The 26008-nt window shown below is 36.7% G+C and overlaps 1 protein-coding gene across 1 annotated transcript in view; it reads left to right on the top strand.

Moving 5' to 3' along the window:
• LOC126381437 (uncharacterized) overlaps window positions 1-24340 on the top strand; it is a 31557-nt gene extending 7217 nt beyond the window's left edge. Inside the window, exon 3 of the mRNA XM_050030910.1 lies at window positions 24213-24340. Coding sequence (XP_049886867.1) covers window positions 24213-24340 — 128 coding nt within the window. The remainder of the gene's footprint in view (window positions 1-24212) is intronic.
• The last annotated feature ends 1668 nt before the right edge of the window (window positions 24341-26008 follow it).

Below are 26008 nucleotides of genomic sequence, written 5' to 3' on the forward strand. Positions count from 1 at the left end.
CCTTTCTTAGTGCACCTCTACGGTATCTAAGGTACCTGCATGACAAATTTCAAACATCTAACTTGAATGGTTTAGATTTTTCATACAAAAGGATTTTCCCGCTAATTCCCGTTCCCGTAGGAATTTCGGAAATTCCTTTCTTATTACACCTCTACGGTATCTAAGGTACCTGCATGCCAAATTTCAAACGTCTAACTTGAGTGGTTTAGATTTTTCATACAAAAGGATTTTCCCGCTAATTCCCGTTCCCGTAGGATTTTCGGGAATTCCTTTCTTAGTGCACCTCTACGGTATCTAAGGTACCTGCATGCCAAATTTCAAACGTCTAACTTGAGTGGTTTAGATTTTTCATACAAAAGAATTTACCTTCACTACTCTGCTCCTATTGATTGTAGCGTGATGAAAAGTATACTATAACCTGTCCAGGAGCGTGAAGAATAATTGTACCAAGTTTCATTAAAATCCGTTTAGTAGTTTTTGTTTCTATAAGGAACATACAGACAGACAGACAGACAGACAAAAATTTTACTGATTGCATTTTTGGCATCAGTATCGACCACTTATCACCCCCTGATAGTTATTTTGAAAAAATATTTAATGTACAGAATTGACCTCTCTACAGATTTATTATAAGTATAGATGTGGTGTAAGTAATTAGGTTTTATCTGTATGTAATGTAACAGTCAGTTGAATAAAGAAACTTATACAAATCAGATCAATTAATTGGCGTAATGTGATTCTAGAAAGAGTTTTAATGTTAATAGATAGCTAGCTATAGCTATGTGTAAGTTCCTGTAGGAATGAGATATAACTGTTTAATAAAGACAGTTGCATCAAAATTTTATCATAAATTCCCTAAATTATGGCGCCTACCTACCCTCTAAGTTAGAAAAGTGATCAAATACTAACTTGAGGTCACTCAGTTTAAAAAAAAACATCGAAATCATTCCAGTAGCTATGGCGTCATGCGCTTCTTGACACGATCACGAAATCTAGATTTCCGCGGGAATGAGGTATTTTCCCGCCATAAAAAGTAGCCTGTGTCCGTGCCTAAGATCCTATCTTTAAATTAACCAAGTCTTATAAAATTCCGTTCAGACGTTAAGGCGTGAATGAGGCAAACTTTTAAAACAAACAATTAAAAATCACTAACCTAATTAGTTTTCTGTCTACTGCCTACGCCTTAAGTACGATAGCATAAATATTAATAGGCCATATCCTTTTCTAGATTACTATCTATCAGCTAACTAAATTTCATCAAAATCCGTTGAGCCGTTTAGGCATGATAGACAAAACTCCCAGCAAAAACCATAAAAAAATCACTAACTCAATTCAGTTTTCTGCCTACTTCCTACCCCCTAAGTACGATGACGTGATCAATTTGATCGTACAACCGTTTTTAGATAACCAACTATTACCTTACTAAATTTCATTAAAATCCGTTCAGCCGTTTAGACGTGAAAGAGCAAAAGTCCCAACAAAAACGACTACAAATCACTAAATCAATTTAGTTATCTGCCAACTGCCTACCCCCTAAGAACGATGGCGTGATTATTTATAGCCTATGACCATTTCTAGGTTATCATCTATCACCATACCAAATTTCATCAAAATCCGTTGAGTCGTTTAGGCGTGAAAGAGTAACAGACAGACAGACAGACAGACAGACAGACAGAGTTACTTTCGCATTTATAATATTAGTATGGATTCTATTGACTCCTGCATGACCGCTAGTGGGTAGTATATGAAAATCATTCAAGATTACTGTTATTTCGCCCTTATCCGTTATTTTAGTAATATTCTTGGTTATCAAAAACCGCGGGCAAGCTATAGTAAGCTTTTTATAGACTCGTACGAGTATTTTCATTATAGAATTTACTTTTCTATTTTTATTATTAAAAGTTCTGTGATTTTCAACCTATTGCATAAGGCCTCCAAGTCCCTCGCTAACTCCTCTGGGGTTGATAACGATCGGGTACTTAAATAAATCGCTGATTGTGACGTCACATATACACAATAACCCGCACTAGAAATTATATTTTCTTTACTACTCTTGTAACAATCTACACATTCAGTAAAAATTAGCTCAATAATATTGTTTGGTTTTTGAGGACTTCCACCGCCACGGTTTGATCAGGCCCAGGGGGATTTCCGTTCTCAGGTATACCAGAAATATGTCCATCGAATTTCTTTCTCATTGACCGAGTTATAACAGATACTGTTTGTTCATACATCGACTTTAGGCTTTCACAAGTTAAGGGAATACGACTCAATGCATCTGCAGCTGCATTGTTTCGACCCGCAACATGTTCAATTTCAAAATCGTACTCTTCGAGATAGAGTCTAAACTTAGTTAACCTGCTGGATGGATCTGTCAAGCTAAATAAATAAATAAGTGGTTTATGGTCAGTAATAATTTTGAACTTTCTACCGTACAAGTAAGGTCTAAAATGTCGCACACTCCAAACAATGGCTAATAATTCTAAATCGATTATAGGATACTAGCTGGTACCCGCGACTTCGTCTGCGTACTTATAATTTGAATATTAAGGATTATATAAAAGGAACGGTATAGCATGTGATTAAAAGAGAGTAAGTAGGTATATTTAAAAAAAATAAAAAATATCTGTTTACAGTCGTTATAAAGTACCTATGTATTCCATTGAGTGGCAGAAATTACCTAGGAATATTTATCGGTCCCTTATGTCCAAGACACTTACAGGGGTCAGCGTCACGTTGTGTACAAAAATATTTTAAAATGACCTAATTTAAAACTTTTTTGTACACAACGTTTGCTATTTTGTTATTATTTGTTAAAATGTGGAGATTGTTTGGACTCGACACTCGCGAGCAGGCCACGTATACACCACGTGCGCTCCCCCACCACAAGACAGCGCCGTTGACTGCCGCCACACTTCGGCGAATGTGCGCGACGACGAACGACGACCGACGGCAGTGGCGGCGATGCAGAGTATTCGTTAAAAGGAACTTTATCTACAAAAGCCAAATTTTTTTAACTTGATACACCCAAAACTACTAAATATCATGTTCCTAGGTTCAGTGGTTAATATTTTGTATACAAAAAGTTTGGCTTCGTAGTTCCCGTTCCGAATCCGTTCCGTTCCGTTCGAATTTCGGAAAATCCGTTTGTTGAAAAACTCTGCACATCCTAAGAGACCTACGTACCAAGTTTCATGGTTTTATCTTCAAAAATGACGAATACCCATACAAACATTCAACCCGTATTTCACCCCCATACTGGTAAAAATTTCAAAATGCTTGAACAAACGATTTTTTGTTTGTTATTTAGTGCCTAAACACAAAATTTAATATTTTTATCTTGAAAAATGACGAACCTCATAAAAATTTCAACACCTATTTCATCCCCTCAAAGATCAAATTTTCAAAAACGCTTTAACAAATTGTTTTTTTATTTCTTATCAAGTTCCTAAATATAAAGTTTCGTGGTTTTATCCCCAAAAATGACGAACTCCCATACAAACTTTCAACCCTCATTTCACCCCCTCACTGGTCGAAATTTCAGCAACGCTAGAACAAATGTTTAATTATTTTTTATCAAGTGCTTAAATATAAAGTTTTTTTTTTTTTTTTTTTTTTTTCTCTCTTTATTTTTAGGAACTTTTGTTTTTAAAACATGCCAGCTCCATCGATCCTTAACATGTACTACAATCTATTATGAGGATGAATATCAAAACGTGCCAAGCCCGGCAGCGAACCCCCACACCATTCCCTCGCGAAAAATTGGGCTCCGACATGAAAAAGGATAGCTTCAGCTACGAACCATCCCCCCCCATGCCGGAACCCAACTCCCCACGAAAAAACATTATGAAAGTCCGCCACCAAACCCGTCGTTCCGACACTCACCCATAACATATTTAAACCGAACAATTTAACTTATTTAGACTAAAAACTAGATCACAGAGCTTTCTAACGGAGTCCGAGGAAGGGTCCGCCAGGATGCTCTGTAATATACCTGTGTCCATAAGATTGATTTTCAGCATATTCTGAATAACCTTCCTCTCATCATTAATCTTTTTGCACTCCATCAGAATATGCTGAACATCATCTACGGTCCCACATAGATCACAATTGGGCGATTCGATTTTTTTCATAAGAAACGCAAACTTATTCGAAGGATAGTGGCCAGATCGTAATCTGTGGATCATAACTACATACGATCTTTTAATTTTTGTCTTACAAAACCATGGAATTCGAGGCGGCTCACATTGTATTGTCCTATACCATATGCCTTTGTCTTTTGATCTTAAATCAAAGTGCTCTCTCCAGCTGGAATAAGTTAAGTCTTTAAACTTAGGTAGCGCTTCAGAGTAACCTGGCAAAACATCCCTCGGAATACCCCTAAAGATGGCTTCTTCAGCTAATTTATCTGCTTGTTCATTTCCCCTTATGCCTATGTGAGATGGAATCCACTGCAGTCTCAGCTTTTTATTTCTATTATGAAGGCCATTAATTTGGGACAATATTGTATAGGCAATCGAAACACCTCTGTCTCCAGAGGCGCATCGAACCAAGTGAAAAAGAGCACTCTTACTATCCGTAAGAATAACTATAGTTTGTCGTTCCAAACTCTGTGCGTAAGATAGGGCTTCTGAGATTGCAGTCAGTTCCACCGTCATGATACAAACTTCCTTCTCAAGTTTAAACAATCTACTAGTCCCAGACTTCGAATCATAGAAGGCTGCACCTCTGTTGTTACCGGATTTAGAACCGTCTGTATAGATTTTGTGCCATCCCGAATACTTTTCATGTAACTCTGTCATAATATTAGATTTAAGAGCGTTCTGATCGTAGCTATTTTTCGGGAGCTTTACTGAGTCTAAATTAGTAAGGATCACTTCATTAATCCTAATTCTCGAAACCCAGATGTCCAAAGAAAACATGCCTAACGGACTAGATGACCAAATCTCGACCCCTTTAGTTTCTCCAAATGTTTTTACAAGCAGAGGTTTTCTCTTTTTATCCCAGTATCCGCTACGGCAATGATTACTAAGCGAATCCAGTAACGAGACAGTAATACTTTCTGATACAGAACGCGTCTTAAGACAATACTTATAAGCAAGATAATGTCTTCTCAAGAAGAGTGGCGGGACACACAATTCACTCTCCATTACATGTATTGGGGTGCTTTTAATAAAACCGCCTACAATTCTAAGCGCCTGATTTTGAACCTTATTCAATTTAGAAGCGTGTGTCTTGGCAGTATTATCGTACAGATAGCAGCCATAATCGAGTCTACTTCTAATAAGAGATAAATAGAGTCTTCGCAAATGCACTGGATGTATACCCCAACCCGTTCCTGCCAAAACCCTTAACAAATTTAAAAATTTCATTGTTTTTTCGTAAATTTCCATGACATGTTTCCTCCACAACAAAGACTTATCTAACCAGAGTCCCAGATACCTGACACAGTCCGATGAAGTTATTACGCCCTCATTAATTTTTAGTTGAATATTGAACGGTTTGCGTCCTCTTCGAAATACGCAATACTGGGATTTGTAAGCTGATAACTCTAGACCTAATATAAAGTTTCATGGATTTATATTTTAAAATTAAAATATCCCATACAAACTTTCAACCCCTATTTCAATCTCTTCGTCCCTTCTTTTCGCAATAAAAGGTATCCTATGTCCTTTCTCAGGGTCTAAAGATTGTCTGTGCCAAATTTAATCAAAATCGGTTGAGAGGTTTAAGCGGGAAAGCGTAACAGACAGACAGACAGACAGAGTTACTTTCGCATTTATAATATTAGTAAGGATTATTTTCCCTCGTTAAATAGTAAACAAACTAAGTGTAGGTGTTATAATTTCGTTGACGAACTGATTACCTATCCGTTTCTTTGTCTAAAATGAGTATTACCTTATTACTATGATTGATTACCGGGCTTAAAGTTCGTATAAATGTCTATCGAATTACCTCCTCAAGTTTAAAGCGTTAGCTACGCTTGTAGTATACGTTGTCATGTAGTACTATATTAATTATGTGGTGTAAGTAATTAGATTTTATCTGTATGTAATGTAACAGTCAGTTGAATAAAAAAACTTATACAAATCAGATCAATTAATTGGCGTAATGTGATTCTAGAAAGAGTTTTAATGTTAATAGATAGCTAGCTATAGCTATGTGTAGGTTCCTGTAGGAATGAGATATAACTGTTTAATAAAGACAGTTGCATCAAAATTTTATCATAAATTCCCTAAATTATGGCGCCTACCTACCCTCTAAGTTAGAAAAGTGATCAAATACTAACTTGAGGTCACTCAGTTTAATAAAATTAAGCAAAATTAAAAATTTTGAAAAAAACCCACGACGGTAAAAATATCATCGAAAAAGAATAAAATAATTCAAAACCCCCGACTTAACCCAATTATTATGTAACGAAATATTATATTAGACTTAAAAATACTTTCTAAAAAAGAGTTGATATCTCGAGACATCGGTAATAGATATACTTAAGTACCTAAACAATGAATATGGATGTTTACAGTTTTTTCCTAACGTGTCTGTTTCTCGAAGATATCCTTAAATGTAGCGATAATAATTTTACCATAATACATAACCGAGGAATATCCGTCGGGGGCTGCCATTAACCCAGCTAAAGTTTTTCTAGTGACGTTAATACAATTATTGAAGAATTGTAGATGTTTAACGACGATTTAAAATACACTTATGAGTATGATTAAATTTTTGTTGAAATTTTATATAGAAAAGGCAGCCCCCGACGGATATTCCTCGGTTATGTATTATGGTAAAATTATTATCGCTACATTTAAGGATATCTTCGATATCTTCTACCGTCGTGGGTTTTTTTCAAAATTTTTAATTTTGCTTAATTTTATTTCAGACTTTTTAGAGAGCATATACGAATTATAATCTATATAATGTGTAGGTAAGATCTCGCAAAACAATAAGTGTGATTCATCCTACCACATAATATTAAGTCCCTCTATAACACTCATCTGAGAACATGCACCAATCACCCACGAACTCATTCCTGAAATCCGCATTGAAATCAGACAATACGTTTTAATTTTAATAATATTGCAATATAAACGTTTCACACTAATATAGCAGCGCCTCCTAGTGAGTTAATATCATAAGACTTATCTTAGACCATGCACCATTCAACTACGAACCCATTGCTGAAAACCGCATTGAAATTGGACAATTCGTTTTAATATTATTGCAATACTATTTTTCACTAATATTGTAGCACCCTCTAGAAAGACGTAATTTTTATATTATTTGGGAACATGCAATAAGCTACCACGTACACATTGCCGAAAACAGAATTTATTGTAATCGGACATTTCGTTTTGATTATATTGCAACATTGTTTTGCACTAATATTGTGGCACCCCCTAGTGAGTTACAGCCATGACACCTGTCTAAGAACATGAACTCATCAAACACAATCCCGTTATTGAAAACCGCCTCAAAATCGGATCATTAGTTTAAAAGATAGGTGGTAACATTACTTTGCACAAACGCACACACAAACATCTCTCACCCTAAACGCATATACCTGCTCCGTTCCGTCGTGGGTAATAAATGTAATTAAAATTATACTAACCGTAATTAACAACACTTTGCTTTACTTAATACATAACATACATAAACTGCCTATATACGTCCCACTGCTGGGCACAGGCCTCCCCTCAATCAACCGGAGGGGGTATGGAGCATACTCCACCACGCTGCTCCACTGCGGGTTGGTGGAGGTATTTTTACGGCTAATAGCCGGGACCAACGGCTTAACGTGCCCTCCGAAGCACGGAATCATCTTACTTTTTCGGACAATCAGGTGATTCAAGCCTGAAAAGTCCTTACCAAACAAAGGATAGTCTCACAAAGTGATTTCGACAATGTCCCCATCGGGAATCGAACCCGGACCACAAGATCGTGAGCCTAACGCTCTAACCACTAGACCACGGAGGCTGTTTACTTAATACTACCTGATTATTGAGTGATGGGTTCAAGTTTATGAATTAAATGAGGATTAATTGGATGAATTTGATTCACTTGACCACACAATCCACGTGCCACTTATAGTCGATCTTGATTTTTCTTTAATCTTCGCCAATCACTTCGTATTATCTACAATTTATTGATTGTGATCTTCTCTGAAATCTGGCTCGAAGGACCATGAATATGCCTGATATGCCTTTTTACTGATTTTTAAGGGATTTAGGTAGCAATGAAACAGCACCGTGTTCGACGTAATTACGTGTAATCAATGGAACCGAAAAAAAAAAACGCCTGTCAGAAACAATTAACTAATAAAAACTATTGCAAATAAATTGCTATTATAAATTGAAGAGGCGTTTCGAATAATATTGACTCTAAACTCTAATATTGTGGCGCCCCCTAGTGAGTTACAGACATGACACCTGTCTAATAACATGAACTCATCAAACACAAACCCGTTATTGAAAACCGCATCAAAATCGGATTATTAGTTTAGAAGATAATTAATAACATTTCTTTGCACAAACGCACACACAAACATCTCTCACCCTAAACGCATATACCTGCTCCGTTCCGTCGTGGGTAAAAAAAAACATCAAAATCATTCCAGTAGCTATGGCGTCATGCGCTTCTTGACACGATCACGAAATCTAGATTTCCGCGGGAATGAGGTATTTTCCCGCCATAAAAAGTAGCCTGTGTCCGTGCCTAAGATCCTATCTTTAAATTAACCAAGTCTTATAAAATTCCGTTCAGACGTTAAGGCGTGAATGAGGCAAACTTTTAAAACAAACAATTAAAAATCACTAACCTAGTTTTCTGTCTACTGCCTACGCCTTAAGTACGATAGCATAAATATTAATAGGCCATATCCTTTTCTAGATTACTATCTATCAGCTAACTAAATTTCATCAAAATCCGTTGAGCCGTTTAGGCATGATAGACAAAACTCCCAGCAAAAACCATAAAAAAATCACTAACTCAATTCAGTTTTCTGCCTACTTCCTACCCCCTAAGTACGATGACGTGATCAATTTGATCGTACAACCGTTTTTAGATAACCAACTATTACCTTACTAAATTTCATTAAAATCCGTTCAGCCGTTTAGACGTGAAAGAGCAAAAGTCCCAACAAAAACGACTACAAATCACTAAATCAATTTAGTTATCTGCCAACTGCCTACCCCCTAAGAACGATGGCGTGATTATTTATAGCCTATGATCATTTCTAGGTTATCATCTATCACCATACCCAAAATCCGTTGAGCCGTTTAGGCGTGAAAGAGTAACAGACAGACAGACAGACAGACAGACAGACAGAGTTACTTTCGCATTTATAATATTAGTATGGACTAGCTTTTGCCCGCGACTTCGTCCGCATGGCGTGTTATATAAGAGAGAGATCTTTGTGTGTGTGGGAGTGCATACTTATGCAGTTTAGATTTTTTCATAAGTACAATTTTTTTCCCAATAACTCCCATTTTTCAAAATACAGCCAAAAATAAACTTTATATTTACTAAGGTATGCATGCATGCTAGATTGAATCAATTGATTGAATTGATTTTTTTTAATTGATTGTTCATTGAGTTTTCATTTTAATACACACTTCCTCTCTTCCCTTCAACGTTGCTGTGCCCTACAGGGTCCATGTTTTAGTTCCTATGCCTATGTAACACCCCATTGTACTACATGGAATGCAATAAATAATTTAATTGAATTGAATTGAAAAATTCGATTTTTTCATACAAATGTTTTTTCCCGCTAACTACCGTTTCCGTGGGAATTTTGTAATATCCTGTTGCAACTAAGCTTAAAGTTTACTAAAGTACCTGCATGCCAAATTTCAAACGTCTAACTTGAGTGGTTTAGATTTTTCATACAAAAGGATTTTCCCGCTAATTCCCGTTCCCGTGAGAAATTTGGGAATTCCTTTCTTAGTGCACCTCTACGGTACCTATGGTACCTGCATGCCAAATTTCAAATGTCTAACTTGAGTGGTTTAGATTTTTCATACAAAAGGATTTTCCCGCTAATTCCCGTTCCCGTGAGAATTTCGGGAATTCCTTTCTTAGTACACCTCTACGGTATCTAAGGTACCTGCATGACAAATGACAATGGGCACTTTTGTATGAAACTTGGTCCAAGAACCTCCACTGATGAGACTTATATGTAACTAGCTTTTGCCCGCGACTTCGTCCGCGTGGCGTGTTATATAAGAGAGAGATCTTTGTGTGTGTGGGAGTGCATATCAAATTTCAAGCATCTAACTTATGCAGTTTAGATTTTTTCATACAATTTTTTTCCCAATAACTCCCATTTTTCAAAATACAGCCAAAAATAAACTTTATATTTACTAAGGTATGCATGCATGCTAGATTGAATCAATTGATTGAATTGTTTTTTTTTAATTGATTGTTCATTGAGTTTTAATTTTAATACACACTTCCTCTCTTCCCTTCAACGTTGCTGTGCCCTACAGGGTCCATGTTTTAGTTCCTATGCCTATGTAACACCCCATTGTACTACATGGAATGCAATAAATAATTTAATTGAATTGAATTGAAAATATCTATCTTACGCGGTTTCGATTTTTTCATACAAATGTTTTTTTCCCACTAACTCCCGTTTCCGTGGGAATTTTGCAATATCCTGTTGCAACTAAGCTTTAAGTTAACTAAGGTACCTGCATGCCAAATTTCAAGCGTCTAACTTAAGCGGTTTAGATTTTTCATACAAAAAGATTTTCCCGCTAATTTCCGTTCCCGTGGGAATTCCGAGAATTCCTTTCTTAGTGCACCTCTACGGTACCTAAGCTATGTCCCTTCCAAATTTCAAATGCCTACGTTTAGCCGTTCAGGCTATGCGTTGATATGTCAGTCACTGAGTCAGTCAGTTTCTCCTTTTATTTAGATTTGATTTTTTCATACAAATGTTTTTTCCCGCTAACTACCGTTCCCGTGGGAATTTTGTAATATCCTGTTGCAACTAAGCTTTAAGTTTACTAAAGTACCTGCATGCCAAATTTCAAACGTCTAACTTGAGTGGTTTAGATTTTTCATACAAAAGGATTTTCCCGCTAATTCCCGTTCTCGTGGGAATTTCGGGAATTCCTTTCTTAATGCACCTCTACGGTACCTAGGGTACCTGCATGACAAATTTCAAACGTCTAACTTGAGTGGTTTAGATTTTTCATACAAAAGGATTTTCCCGCTAATTCCCGTTCCCGTAGGAATTTCGGAAATTCCTTTCTTAGTACACCTCTACGGTATCTAAGGTATCTGCATGCCAAATTTCAAACGTCTAACTTGAGTGGTTTAGATTTTTCATACAAAAGGATTTTCCCGCTAATTCCCGTTCCCGTAGGATTTTCGGGAATTCCTTTCTTAGTACACCTCTACGGTATCTAAGGTACCTGCATGACAAATTTCAAACATCTAACTTGAATGGTTTAGATTTTTCATACAAAAGGATTTTCTTGCTAATTCCCGTTCTCGTGGGAATTTCGGGAATTCCTTTCTTAGTGCACCTCTACGGTACTTAAGGTATCTGCATGCCAAATTTAAAACGTCTAGCTTGAGTGGTTTAGATTTTTCATACAAAAGGATTTTCCCGCTAATTCCCGTTCCCGTAAGAATTTCGGAAATTCCTTTCTTAGTACACCTCTACGGTATCTAAGGTACCTGCATGCCAAATTTCAAACGTCTAACTTGAGTGGTTTAGATTTTTCATACAAAAGGATTTTCCCGCTAATTCCCGTTCCCGTAAGAATTTCGGAAATTCCTTTCTTAGTACACCTCTACGGTATCTAAGGTACCTGCATGCCAAATTTCAAACGTCTAACTTGAGTGGTTTAGATTTTTCATACAAAAGGATTTTCCCGCTAATTCCCGTTCTCGTGGGAATTTCGGGAATTCCTTTCTTAATGCACCTCTACGGTACCTAAGGTACCTGCATGACAAATTTCAAACGTCTAACTTGAGTGGTTTAGATTTTTCATACAAAAGGATTTTCCCGCTAATTCCCGTTCCCGTAGGAATTTCGGAAATTCCTTTCTTAGTACACCTCTACGGTATCTAAGGTATCTGCATGCCAAATTTCAAACGTCTAACTTGAGTGGTTTAGATTTTTCATACAAAAGGATTTTCCCGCTAATTCCCGTTCCCGTAGGATTTTCGGGAATTCCTTTCTTAGAACACCTCTACGATATCTAAGGTATCTGCATGCCAAATTTCAAACGTCTAACTTGAGTGGTTTAGATTTTTCATACAAAAGGATTTTCCCGCTAATTCCCGTTCTCGTTAGAATTTCGGAAATTCCTTTCTTAGTACACCTCTACGGTATCTAAGGTACCTGCATGCCAAATTTCAAACGTCTAACTTGAGTGGTTTAGATTTTTCATACAAAAGGATTTTCCCGCTAATTCCCGTTCCCGTGGGAATTTCGGGAATTCCTTTCTTAGTACACCTCTACGGTATCTAAGGTACCTGCATGACAAATTTCAAACATCTAACTTGAATGGTTTAGATTTTTCATACAAAAGGATTTTCCCGCTAATTCCCGTTCTCGTGGGAATTTCGGAAATTCCTTTCTTATTGCACCTCTACGGTACCTAAGGTACCTGCATGACAAATTTCAAACGTCTAACTTGAGTGGTTTAGATTTTTCATACAAAAGGATTTTCCCGCTAATTCCCGTTCCCGTAGGAATTTCGGGAATTCCTTTCTTAGTGCACCTCTACGGTATCTAAGGTACCTGCTTGCCAAATTTCAAACGTCTAACTTGAGTGGTTTAGATTTTTCATACAAAAGGATTTCCCTTCACTACTCTGCTCCTATTGATTGTAGCGTGATGAAAAGTATACTATAACCTGTCCAGGAGTGTGAAGAATAATTGTACCAAGTTTCATTAAAATCCGTCCAGTAGTTTTTGTTTCTATAAGGAACATACAGACAGACAGACAGACAGACAGACAGACAGACAGACAGACAGACAGACAGACAAAAATTTAACTGATTGCATTTTTGGCATCAGTATCGACCACTTATCACCCCCTGATAGTTATTTTGAAAAAATATTTAATGTACAGAATTGACCTCTCTACAGATTTATTATAAGTATAGATGAAAGCTTATGCTTTCCCTATGATTCTGGCAAAGTTCTATCAGATTCTGTCCCGGGGTTCTTTTTTTACGGCCATGTTTGTCCTGGCTAAAAATGTGATAAAATACAGTGGGAGCTAAAATCGACTCAAGATTTGTTGCTGGATAACTAAGTCTACATAAATAATTATCCATACTAATATTATAAATGCGAAAGTAACTCTGTCTGTCTGTCTGTCTGTCTGTCTGTCTGTCTGTTACTCTTTCACGCCTAAACGGCTCAACGGATTTTGATGAAATTTGGTATGGTGATAGATGATAACCTAGAAATGGTCATAGGCTATAAATAATCACGCCATCGTTCTTAGGGGGTAGGCAGTTGGCAGATAACTAAATTGATTTAGTGATTTGTAGTCGTTTTTGTTGGGACTTTTGCTCTTTCACGTCTAAACGGCTGAACGGATTTTAATGAAATTTAGTAAGGTAATAGTTGGTTATCTAAAAACGGTTGTACGATCAAATTGATCACGTCATCGTACTTAGGGGGTAGGAAGTAGGCAGAAAACTGAATTGAGTTAGTGATTTTTTTATGGTTTTTGCTGGGAGTTTTGTCTATCATGCCTAAACGGCTCAACGGATTTTGATGAAATTTAGTTAGCTGATAGATAGTAATCTAGAAAAGGATATGGCCTATTAATATTTATGCTATCGTACTTAAGGCGTAGGCAGTAGACAAAAAACTAATTACGTTAGTGATTTTTAATTGTTTGTTTTAAAAGTTTGCCTCATTCACGCCTTAACGTCTGAACGGAATTTTATAAGACTTGGTTAATTTAAAGATAGGATCTTAGGCACGGACACAGGCTACTTTTTATGGCGGGAAAGTACCTCATTCCCGCGGAAATCTAGATTTCGTGATCGTGTCAAGAAGCGCATGACGCCATAGCTACTGGAATGATTTCGATGTTTTTTTTTTAAACTGAGTGACTTCAAGTTAGTATTTGATCACTTTTCTAACTTAGAGGGTAGGTAGGCGCCATAATTTAGGGAATTTATGATAAAATTTTGATGCAACTGTCTTTATTAAACAGTTATATCTCATTCCTACAGGAACCTACACATAGCTATAGCTAGCTATCTATTAACATTAAAACTCTTTCTAGAATCACATTACGCCAATTAATTGATCTGATTTGTATAAGTTTTTTTATTCAACTGACTGTTACATTACATACAGATAAAATCTAATTACTTACACCACATAATTAATATAGTACTACATGACTAGCTACGCTTTAAACTTGAGGAGGTAATTCGATAGACATTTATACGAACTTTAAGCCCAGTAATCAATCATAGTAATAAGGTAATACTCATTTTAGACAAAGAAACGGATAGGTAATCAGTTCGTCAACGAAATTATAACACCTACACTTAGTTTGTTTACTATTTAACGAGGGAAAATAATCCTTACTAATATTATAAATGCGAAAGTAACTCTGTCCTGTCTGTCTGTTTCGCTTTCCCGCTTAAACCTCTCAACCGATTTTGATTAAATTTAGCACAGACAATCTTTAGACCCTGAGAAAGAAAATAGGATACCTTTTATTGCGAAAAGAAGGGACGAAGAGATTGAAATAGGGGTTGAAAGTTTGTATGGGATATTTTAATCTATACTTATAATAAATCTGTAGAGAGGTCAATTCTGTACATTAAATATTTTTTCAAAATAACTATCAGGGGGTGATAAGTGGTCGATACTGATGCCAAAAATGCAATCAGTAAAAATTTTGTCTGTCTGTCTGTCTGTCTGTCTGTCTGTATGTTCCTTATAGAAACAAAACCTACTGGACGGATTTTAATGAAACTTGGTACAATTATTCTTCACACTCCTGGACAGGTTATAGTTTACTTTTCATCACGCTACAATCAATAGGAGCAGAGTAGTGAAGGGAAATTCTTTTGTATGAAAAATCTAAACCACTCAAGTTAGACGTTTGAAATTTGGCATGCAGGTACCTTAGATACCGTAGAGGTATACTAAGAAAGGAATTCCCGAAAATCTTACGGGAACGGGAATTAGCGGGAAAATCCTTTTGTATGAAAAATCTAAACCACTCAAGTTAGACGTTTGAAATTTGGCATGCAGGTACCTTAGATACCGTAGAGGTGTACTAAGAAAGGAATTCCCGAAATTCCCACGGGAACGGGAATTAGCGGGAAAATCCTTTTGTATGAAAAATCTAAACCACTCAAGTTAGACAATTGAAATTTGGCATGCAGGTACCTTAGATACCGTAGAGGTGTACTAAGAAAGGAATTCCCGAAATTCCCACGGGAACGGGAATTAGCGGGAAAATCCTTTTGTATGAAAAATCTAAACCACTCAAGTTAGACGTTTGAAATTTGGCATGCAGATACCTTGAGTACCGTAGAGGTGCACTAAGAAAGGAATTCCCGAAATTCCCACGAGAACGGGAATTAGCGGGAAAATCCTTTTGTATGAAAAATCTAAACCACTCAAGTTAGACCTTTGAAATTTGTCATGCAGGTACCTTAGGTACCGTGGAGGTGCACTAAGAAAGGCATTCCCGAAATTCCCACGGGAACGCGAATTAACGGGAAAATCCTTTTGTATGAAAAATCTAAACCACTCAAGTTAGACGTTTGAAATTTGGCATGCAGGTACTTTAGTAAACTTAAAGCTTAGTTGCAACAGGATATTACAAAATTCCCACGAGAACGGTAGTTAGCGGGAAAATCCTTTTGTATGAAAAATCTAAACCACTCAAGTTAGACAATTGAAATTTGGCATGCAAGTACCTTAAGTACCGTAGAGGTGCACTAAGAAAGGAATTCCCAAAATTCTCACGGGAACGGGAATTAGCGGGAAAATCCTTTTGTATGAAAAATCTAAACCACTCAAGTTAGACGTTTGAAATTTGGCATGCAGATACCTTAAGTACCGTAGTGGTGCACTAAGAAAGGAATTCCCGAAATTCCCACGAGAACGGGAATTAGCGGGAAAATCCTTTTGTATGAAAAATCTAAACCACTCAAGTTAGACGTTTGAAATTTGGCATGCAGGTACTGTAGTAAACTTAAAGCTTAGTTGCAACTGGATATTACAAAATTCCCACGGGAACGGTAGTTAGCGGGAAAAAACATTTGTATGAAAAAATCAAATCTAAATAAAAGGAGAAACTGACTGACTCAGTGACTGACATATATCAACGCATAGCCTGAACGGCTAAACGTAGGCATTTGAAATTTGGAAGGGACATAGCTTAGGTACCGTAGAGGTGCACTAAGAAAGGAATTCCCAAAATTCTCACGGGAACGGGAATTAGCGGGAAAATCCTTTTGTATGAAAAATCTAAACCACTCAAGTTAGACCTTTGAAATTTGTCATGCAGGTACCTTAGGTACCGTGGAGGTGCACTAAGAAAGGAATTCACAAATTCCCACGGGAACGCGAATTAACGGGAAAATCCTTTTGTATGAAAAATCTAAACCACTCAAGTTAGACGTTTGAAATTTGGCATGCAGGTACTTTAGTAAACTTAAAGCTTAGTTGCAACAGGATATTACAAAATTCCCACGGGAACGGTAGTTAGCGGGAAAAAACATTTGTATGAAAAAATCAAATCTAAATAAAAAAGAGAAACTGACTGACTCAGTGACTGACATATATCAACGCATAGCCTGAACGGCTAAACGTAGGCATTTGAAATTTGGAAGGGACATAGCTTAGGTACCGTAGAGGTGCACTAAGAAAGGAATTCCCGGAATTCCCACGGCAACGGAAATTAGCGGGAAAATCTTTTTGTATGAAAAATCTAAACCGCTTAAGTTAGACGCTTGAAATTTGGCGTGCAGGTACCTTAGTTAACTTAAAGCTTAGTTGCAACAGGATATTGCAAAATTCCCACGGAAACGGGAGTTAGTGGGAAAAAAACATTTGTATGAAAAAATTGAAACCGCGTAAGATAGATATTTTCAATTCAATTAAATTATTTATTGCATTCCATGTAGTACAATAGGGTGTTACATAGGCATAGGAACTAAAACATGGACCCTATAGGGCACAGCAACGTTGAAGGGAAGAGAGGAAGTGTGTATTAAAATTAAAACTCAATGAACAATCAATTAAAAAAAAAACAATTCAATCAATTGATTCAATCTAGCACGCATGCATACCTTAGTAAATATAAAGTTTATTTTTGGCTGTATTTTGAAAAATGGGAGTTATTGGGAAAAAAAAATGTACTTATGAAAAAATCTAAACTGCATAAGTATGCACTCCCACACACACAAAGATCTCTCTCTTATATAACACGCCACGCGGACGAAGTCGCGGGCAAAAGCTAGTGTATCATATTGTATATCATTTTAAAGAGGATCTTTTCCAAAATCCGAAACATAAAAAAAAACAAAAAAAAATTTTTTGTAAGCGAATTATAGTCAATTTATATCTGCAGCGCCATTGTTTCTCGGTAGCTAAGTTCAAGTTTCATGCCTTTTACCCCTTCCAAAAGTATCTTACCGATTTTTTTTATATTGCTTCCGGAATTTGATCTGAGTGATAATAACAAGAAAAATAAATAGACACCTCTCCGATAGAGACCGCCTAAGCTATTGCCTATTGCAAGAAATCGTCATCATTAATTAGCAAGTCATTACGGTATTGCATATAAGTTTATCAGCAACTTGGAACTTGGTCCAAGAACCTCCACTGGTGAGACTTGCATGTAATGATAGCTTATACTTGTCCTATGATTCTGGCAAAGTTCTATCAAACTCTGTCCTAGGGTTTTTTTACGGCCATGTTTGTCCTGAGTGTACAGTAGTGGACTGCAAAATCACCTCAGGATTTGTTGTCGAAAAACTATTTAACTAAGTCTATATACATAATTATATATCATAATGTATATCAATTTTAAAAGGGAAGGTTATCAGAATCAGAAACATAAATAAAAAAAAATGCATTATGTATGTAAACGACTTTTAGCCAACTCACGTCCGTAGCATCATTTTTCTCAGCAGCTACGTACGAGTTTCGCGCCTTCCAACCTTTCCAAAGAAGCCCAATCATTTTTTCCTTCTTCTGATATTGCATTCTTAACCTGACAAGTGACAACAAAGAAAAAAAAATAAGAAGAAATAAAATAGATACCATTCCGATAGAGGCCGCGTAAGCTATGGACCTATTGCAAGATAACGTACTCAAAGGCTAGTCATTATAATCCAACACACTAACATGATTCGAATGCGGGAGGACGCAAATGTAGTATGTTTTCTTTCACCACAATCTTGTTTTATTAATCCAGGCTTATATCTTGTCTTATAAACAATGCCGAATGGTACAACAAACGTATCATAAACGTAAGGTTGCCTGGTAGTAATTGCTACCTTGGCAATAAAGCCGCCTTTTGCACCAGTTATTGCCTGAACTTGTTTAATAAATGTGTTTCTTTTGTATACAATAGAGTCATTGTATTGCATCTTGATTAGAATGACTTATTTCTTGTTTCTCTCGTACTAAGCTGTATACTGTTAGTGTTAAAGAGACACATATTTCGTCTCTTTCGCATAAGGCGATGTACTACATTTCCGTCCCGCCGCATTCTAATCATGTTACGTCTGTTGGATTATAATGACTAGCCTTTGAGTACGTTATCTTGCAATAGGTCCATAGCTTACGCGGCCTCTATCGGAATGGTATCTATTTTATTTCTTCTTATTTTTTTTTTCTTTGTTGTCACTTGTCAGGTTAAGAATGCAATATCAGAAGAAGTAAAAAATGATTGGACTTCTTTGGAAAGGTTGGAAGGCGCGAAACTCGTACGTAGCTGCTGAGAAAAATGGTGCTACGGACGTGAGTTGGCTAAAAGTCGTTTACATACTTAATGCATTTTTTTTTATTTGTGTTTCTGATTCTGATAACCTTCCCTTTTAAAATTGATCTACATTATGATATATAATTATGTATATAGACTTAGTTAAATAGTTTTTCGACAACAAATCCTGAGGTGATTTTGCAGTCCACTACTGTACACTCAGGACAAACATGGCCGTAAAAAAACCCTAGGACAGAGTTTGATAGAACTTTGCCAGAATCATAGGACAAGTATAAGCTATCATTACATGCAAGTCTCACCAGTGGAGGTTCTTGGACCAAGTTCCAAGTTGCTGATAAGCTTATATGCAATACCGTAATGACTTGCTAATGATGACGATTTCTTGCAATAGGCAATAGCTTAGCCGGTCTCTATCGGAGAGGTGTTTATTTATTTTTCTTGTTATTATCACTCAGATCAAATTCCGGAAGCAATATAAAAAAAATCGGTAAGATACTTTTGGAAGGGGTAAAAGGCATGAAACTTGAACTTAGCTACCGAGAAACAATGGCGCTGCAGATATAAATTGACTATAATTCGCTTACAAAAAGATTTTTTTTTGTTTTTTTTTATGTTTCGGATTTTGGAAAAGATCCTCTTTAAAATGATATACAATATGATACATAATTATTTATGTAGACTTAGTTATCCAGCAACAAATCTTGAGTCGATTTTAGCTCCCACTGTATTTTATCACATTTTTAGCCAGGACAAACATGGCCGTAAAAAAAGAACCCCAGGACAGAATCTGATAGAACTTTGCCAGATTCATAGAGAAAGCATAAGCTTTCATTACATATAAGTCTCATCAGTGGAGGTTCTTGGACCAGATTCGCCCATTCTCCTTTCAAACATCTAACTTGAATGGTTTAGATTTTTCATACAAAAGGATTTTCCCGCTAATTCCCGTTCTCGTGGGAATTTCGGGAATTCCTTTCTTAATGCACCTTTACGGTACCTAAGGTACCTGCATGACAAATTTCAAACGTCTAACTTGAGTGGTTTAGATTTTTCATACAAAAGGATTTTCCCGCTAATTCCCGTTCTCGTGGGAATTTCGGGAATTCCTTTCTTAGTGTACCTCTACGGTATCTAAGGTACCTGCTTGCCAAATTTCAAACGTCTAGCTTGAGTGGTTTAGATTTTTCATACAAAAGGATTTTCCCGCTAATTCCCGTTCCCGTGGGAATTGAAATTCCTTTCTTAGTACACCTCTACGGAATCTAAGGTACCTGCATGACAAATTTCAAACATCTAACTTGAATGGTTTAGATTTTTCATACAAAAGGATTTTCCCGCTAATTCCCGTTCCCGTGAGAATTTTGGGAATTCCTTTCTTAGTGCACCTCTACGGTACCTATGGTACCTGCATGCCAAATTTCAAACGTCTAACTTGAGTGGTTTAGATTTTTCATACAAAAGGATTTTCCCGCTAATTCCCGTTCCCGTGAGAATTTCGGGAATTCCTTTCTTAGTACACCTCTACGGTATCTAAGGTACCTGCATGACAAATTTCAAACATCTAACTTGAATGGTTTAGATTTTTCATACAAAAGGATTTTCCCGCTAATTCCCGTTCTCGTGGGAATTTCGGGAATTCCTTTCTTAATGCACCTTTACGGTACCTAAGGTACCTGCATGACAAATTTCAAACGTCTAACTTGAGTGGTTTAGATTTTTCATACAAAAGGATTTTCCCGCTAATTCCCGTTCCCGTAGGAATTTCGGAAATTCCTTTCTTAGTGCACCTCTACGGTATCTAAGGTACCTGCATGCCAAATTTCAAACGTCTAACTTGAGAGGTTTAGATTTTTCATACAAAAGAATTTCCCTTCACTTCTCTGCTCCTATTGATTGTAGCGTGATGAAAGGTATACTATAACCTGTCCAGGAGTGTGAAGAATAATTGTACCAAGTTTCATTAAAATCCGTCTAGTAGTTTTTGTTTCTATAAGGAACATACAGACAGACAGACAGACAGACAGACAGACAGACAGACAGACAGACAGACAAAAATTTTACTGATTGCATTTTTGGCATCAGTATCGACCACTTATCACCCCCTGAAAGTTATTTTGAAAAAATATTTAATGTACAGAATTGACCTCTCTACAGATTTATTATAAGTAAAGATAGTATGGATCTAGTCTCTGCTGGCTTCAGATTACGACTCGCGTACGCTATTACACGACCGTTTTGATTTGATAAAACAGCACCTAAACCCTTTCTACTCGCATCTGTTTGTAAATGAAAAGTGTTGTCTTTTGAAAAATCTGGATACTGAAGAACAGGTGGCTTCATTAGTGTATTTCTTAATGTTTCAAAACTAATTGACATTCTGAAGTCCAAACAAATTGTACATCTTTTTACATAATTTATTCAATGGAAATACTATTTTCGCAAAGTTAGGTACATATCCATACTAATATTATAAATGCGAAAGTAACTCTGTCTGTCTGTCTGTCTGTCTGTCTGTCTGTTACTCTTTCACGCCTAAACGGCTCAACGGATTTTGATGAAATTTGGTATGGTGATAGATGATAACCTAGAAATGGTCATAGGCTATAAATAATCACGCCATCGTTCTTAGGGGGTAGGCAGTTGGCAGATAACTAAATTGATTTAGTGATTTGTAGTCGTTTTTGTTGGGACTTTTGCTCTTTCACGTCTAAACGGCTGAACGGATTTTAATGAAATTTAGTAAGGTAATAGTTGGTTATCTAAAAACGGTTGTACGATCAAATTGATCACGTCATCGTACTTAGGGGGTAGGAAGTAGGCAGAAAACTGAATTGAGTTAGTGATTTTTTTATGGTTTTTGCTGGGAGTTTTGTCTATCATGCCTAAACGGCTCAACGGATTTTGATGAAATTTAGTTAGCTGATAGATAGTAATCTAGAAAAGGATATGGCCTATTAATATTTATACTATCGTACTTAAGGCGTAGGCAGTAGACAGAAAACTAATTAGGTTAGTGATTTTTAATTGTTTGTTTTAAAAGTTTGCCTCATTCACGCCTTAACGTCTGAACGGAATTTTATAAGACTTGGTTAATTTAAAGATAGGATCTTAGGCACGGACACAGGCTACTTTTTATGGCGGGAAAATACCTCATTCCCGCGGAAATCTAGATTTCGTGATCGTGTCAAGAAGCGCATGACGCCATAGCTACTGGAATGATTTCGATGTTTTTTTTTAAACTGAGTGACTTCAAGTTAGTATTTGATCACTTTTCTAACTTAGAGGGTAGGTAGTCGCCATAATTTAGGGAATTTATGATAAAATTTTGATGCAACTGTCTTTATTAAACAGTTATATCTCATTCCTACAGGAACCTACACATAGCTATAGCTAGCTATCTATTAACATTAAAACTCTTTCTAGAATCACATTACGCCAATTAATTGATCTGATTTGTATAAGTTTTTTTATTCAACTGACTGTTACATTACATACAGATAAAATCTAATTACTTACACCACATAATTAATATAGTACTACATGACTAGCTACGCTTTAAACTTGAGGAGGTAATTCGATAGACATTTATACGAAATTTAAGCCCAATCAATCAATCATAGTAATAAGGTAATACTCATTTTAGACAAAGAAACGGATAGGTAATCAGTTCGTCAACGAAATTATAACACCTACACTTAGTTTGTTTACTATTTAACGAGGGAAAATAATCCTTACTAATATTATAAATGCGAAAGTAACTCTGTCTGTCTGTCTGTCTGTTACGCTTTCCCGCTTAAACCTCTCAACCGATTTTGATTAAATTTGGCACAGACAATCTTTAGACCCTGAGAAAGAAAATAGGATACCTTTTATTGCGAAAAGAAGGGACGAAGAGATTGAAATAGGGGTTGAAAGTTTGTATGGGATATTTTAATTTTAAAATATAAATCTATGAAACTTTATATTTAAGCACTTGATAAAAAATAATTAAACATTTGTTCTAGCGTTGCTGAAATTTCGACCAGTGAGGGGGTGAAATGAGGGTTGAAAGTTTATATGGGAGTTCGTCATTTTTGGGGATAAAACCACGAAACTTTATATTTAGGAACTTGATAAGAAATAAAAAAACAATTTGTTAAAGCGTTTTTGAAAATTCGATCTTTGAGGGGATGAAATAGGTGTTGAAATTTTTTATGAGGTTCGTCATTTTTCAAGATAAAAATATTAAATTTTGTGTTTAGGCACTAAATAACAAACAAAAAATCGTTTGTTCAAGCATTTTGAAATTTTTACCAGTATGGGGGTGAAATACGGGTTGAAAGTTTGTATGGGTATTCGTCATTTTTGAAGATAAAACCATGAAACTTGGTACGTAGGTCTCTTAGGATGTGCAGAGTTTTTCAACAAACGGATTTTCCGAAATTCGAACGGAACGGAACGGATTTGGAACGGGAACTACGAAGCCAAACTTTTTGTATACAAAATATTAACCACTGAACCTAGGAACATGATATTTAGTAGTTTTGGGTGTATCAAGTTAAAAAAAAATTTGGCTTTTGTAGATAAAGTTCCTTTTAACGAATACTCTGCATCGCCGCCACTGCCGTCGGTCGTCGTTCGTCGTCGCGCACATTCGCCGAAGTGTGGCGGCAGTCAACGGCGCTGTCTTGTGGTGGGGGAGCGCACGTGTTGTATACGTGGCCTGCTCGCGAGTGTCGAGTCCAAACAATCTCCACATTTTAACAAATAATAACAAAATAGCAAACGTTGTGTACAAAAAAGTTTTAAATTAGGTCATTTTAAAATATTTTTGTACACAACGTGACGCTGACCCCTGTAAGTGTCTTGGACATAAGGGACCGATAAATATTCCTAGGTAATTTCTGCCACTCAATGGAATACATAGGTACTTTATAACTACTGTAAACAGATATTTTTTATTTTTTTTAAATATACCTACTTACTCTCTTTTAATCACATGCTATACCGTTCCTTTTATATAATCCTTAATATTCAAATTAAAAGTACGCAGACGAAGTCGCGGGTACCAGCTATCGTCTATAATAATTTGCAAACGCGACGAAACGTTTAACGTCGTCACAATTTGTAGGTACCGGATATTGTTGTGGGAAACTATGAGCTCGATGAAGGGTTGTAGCCGAGACAATGACGGATTTATTTGTTACCTTTTGAAAAATCTTATATTCGTTCTTTAAATACAATAAAGTTTGATATATTGAGTAGCGTTTGTCCTCCGATCCGTCTCCAAGGCAAGTGAACGAGACGCGCGGCAGGTGTGCCCGGGCGCGGTGAGGGGCGCGGGCGCGGGCGGCGGCTGCGGCGCGGCGGCAGGTTGTTTTCCGTTATATTGAATGGAACAGCTGATTTAACATGCTGCCGGCGTTGGAACATCTTGTTGTTCCAATAGTGGTACAGGAACCAGGCGATTGTATGCTCGTCTCATCGTTCCTGAAGTGGTGTAGACGTCGGCTACTCGAGTGATGCCGTCCGTGCCGGGGAACAGTCGTGTTATACGTCCCAGCATCTATCTTGTAGGAGGCAGCCGGTCATCCTTGATAAGCACCAGTTGCCCAAGTTGTAGCTCTCCGCTCTGTTTACGCCACTTGTTGCGTTTTTGAAGTTCTGAAATGAATTCCTTGTAGTATCTATTCCAGAAATGTGTCTTCAAACACTGTATTCTGGTATATCTGGTTAAATTGTTAATCCGTGCTTCTTCTACTACCTGAGGAGATGACAAAATCGTTAGAGTTCGCCCAATGAGAAAGTGAGCAGGAGTGAGAGCCACTAGGTCAGAAGGGTCAGAAGATAAGGGGGTGAGAGGCCTAGAGTTTAATATTGCCTCAATCTGGATTAATAATGTGTTCATTTCTTCGTAAGTTAAGTGCGCCAAGCCCAACACTCGCTTTAAATGAAATTTAATTGATTTAACGGAACCTTCCACTAATCCATTGAAGTGAGGACTGTAGGCTGGGGAGAAACGAAAACTTATGTCATGTTTTGCGGCAACAGAGGCTGATATTTCGTTGTTATTATTTTTAAGGAATTTAGAAAGCTCGTTATAAGCGCCTACGAAGTTTCTCCCATTGTCAGAGAATAATGTGACTGGTTTGCCTCTGCGGCAAATGAACCTGTTCAATGCTGCCAGGTAACAGTCGGTACTTAGCTCGGTGACAAGCTCTAGGTGTACTGCACGAACTGTTAAACAAACAAAAACACATATATATGATTTGATTAGTCTACTTCCTCTACCCTTTTTGTTCGACATCATTATAGGGCCGGCATAGTCTACTGCTGTGTTACCGAATAAATAGGTAAATTTCCCATAATGGGTTGTATAGGCTTACCAGAAAACCGACAACATGTCATACAGTTGTGAGATGTCTTCCTCGCAAGATTGCGTCCACCAATAGTCCAAAATTTGTGACGTAATGTGGACGACAATAATTGAGGTCCAGCATGCATTAAAATGTTTTATGGTAAGAGGTAAATAAAATTTGTGTTATGTGATGTTTGGCATGCAATAGTATAGGATGTTTTGTGTCATAGTCATAATTTGAATTTATCAACCTACCACCAACCCTGATTATACAGTTTTCATCAACAAAGGGATTTAATTTTAACAACTGATCTGTTGATTTTAAGCATTTATTGTGTTTTAATATTTTATATTGTTCACTAAACATGTCACTTTGTACTATTTTACATAACGAGTTGATAGCAGTGTTGAGCTCTGAGGTAAGTAAATGACCCATTAATTTATTTTTAGGATTTTTACAATTATGTATAAACCTATGCATATAAGCTACTACGTGTTGAAGTTTACAAAAGCTTGAGAATTTTTCATAGAAATTGTTATTATTAGAAAGTGATTGTGTTAAGTGACATTGAACCTTTGTTTCAGGTAAATTGACACTAGTATTTGGTTGATGTGGTATTTCTACCTGTGCCTGGTGTAGGTATTTTGGACCTGACCAACCGGAAGTCGCTATTTTGCAACTGCTGTGCACATAACCCTCGCG

Source organism: Pectinophora gossypiella, unplaced genomic scaffold (assembly GCF_024362695.1).
Source record: "Pectinophora gossypiella unplaced genomic scaffold, ilPecGoss1.1 Pgos_52, whole genome shotgun sequence".
Taxonomy (NCBI): domain Eukaryota; kingdom Metazoa; phylum Arthropoda; class Insecta; order Lepidoptera; family Gelechiidae; genus Pectinophora; species Pectinophora gossypiella.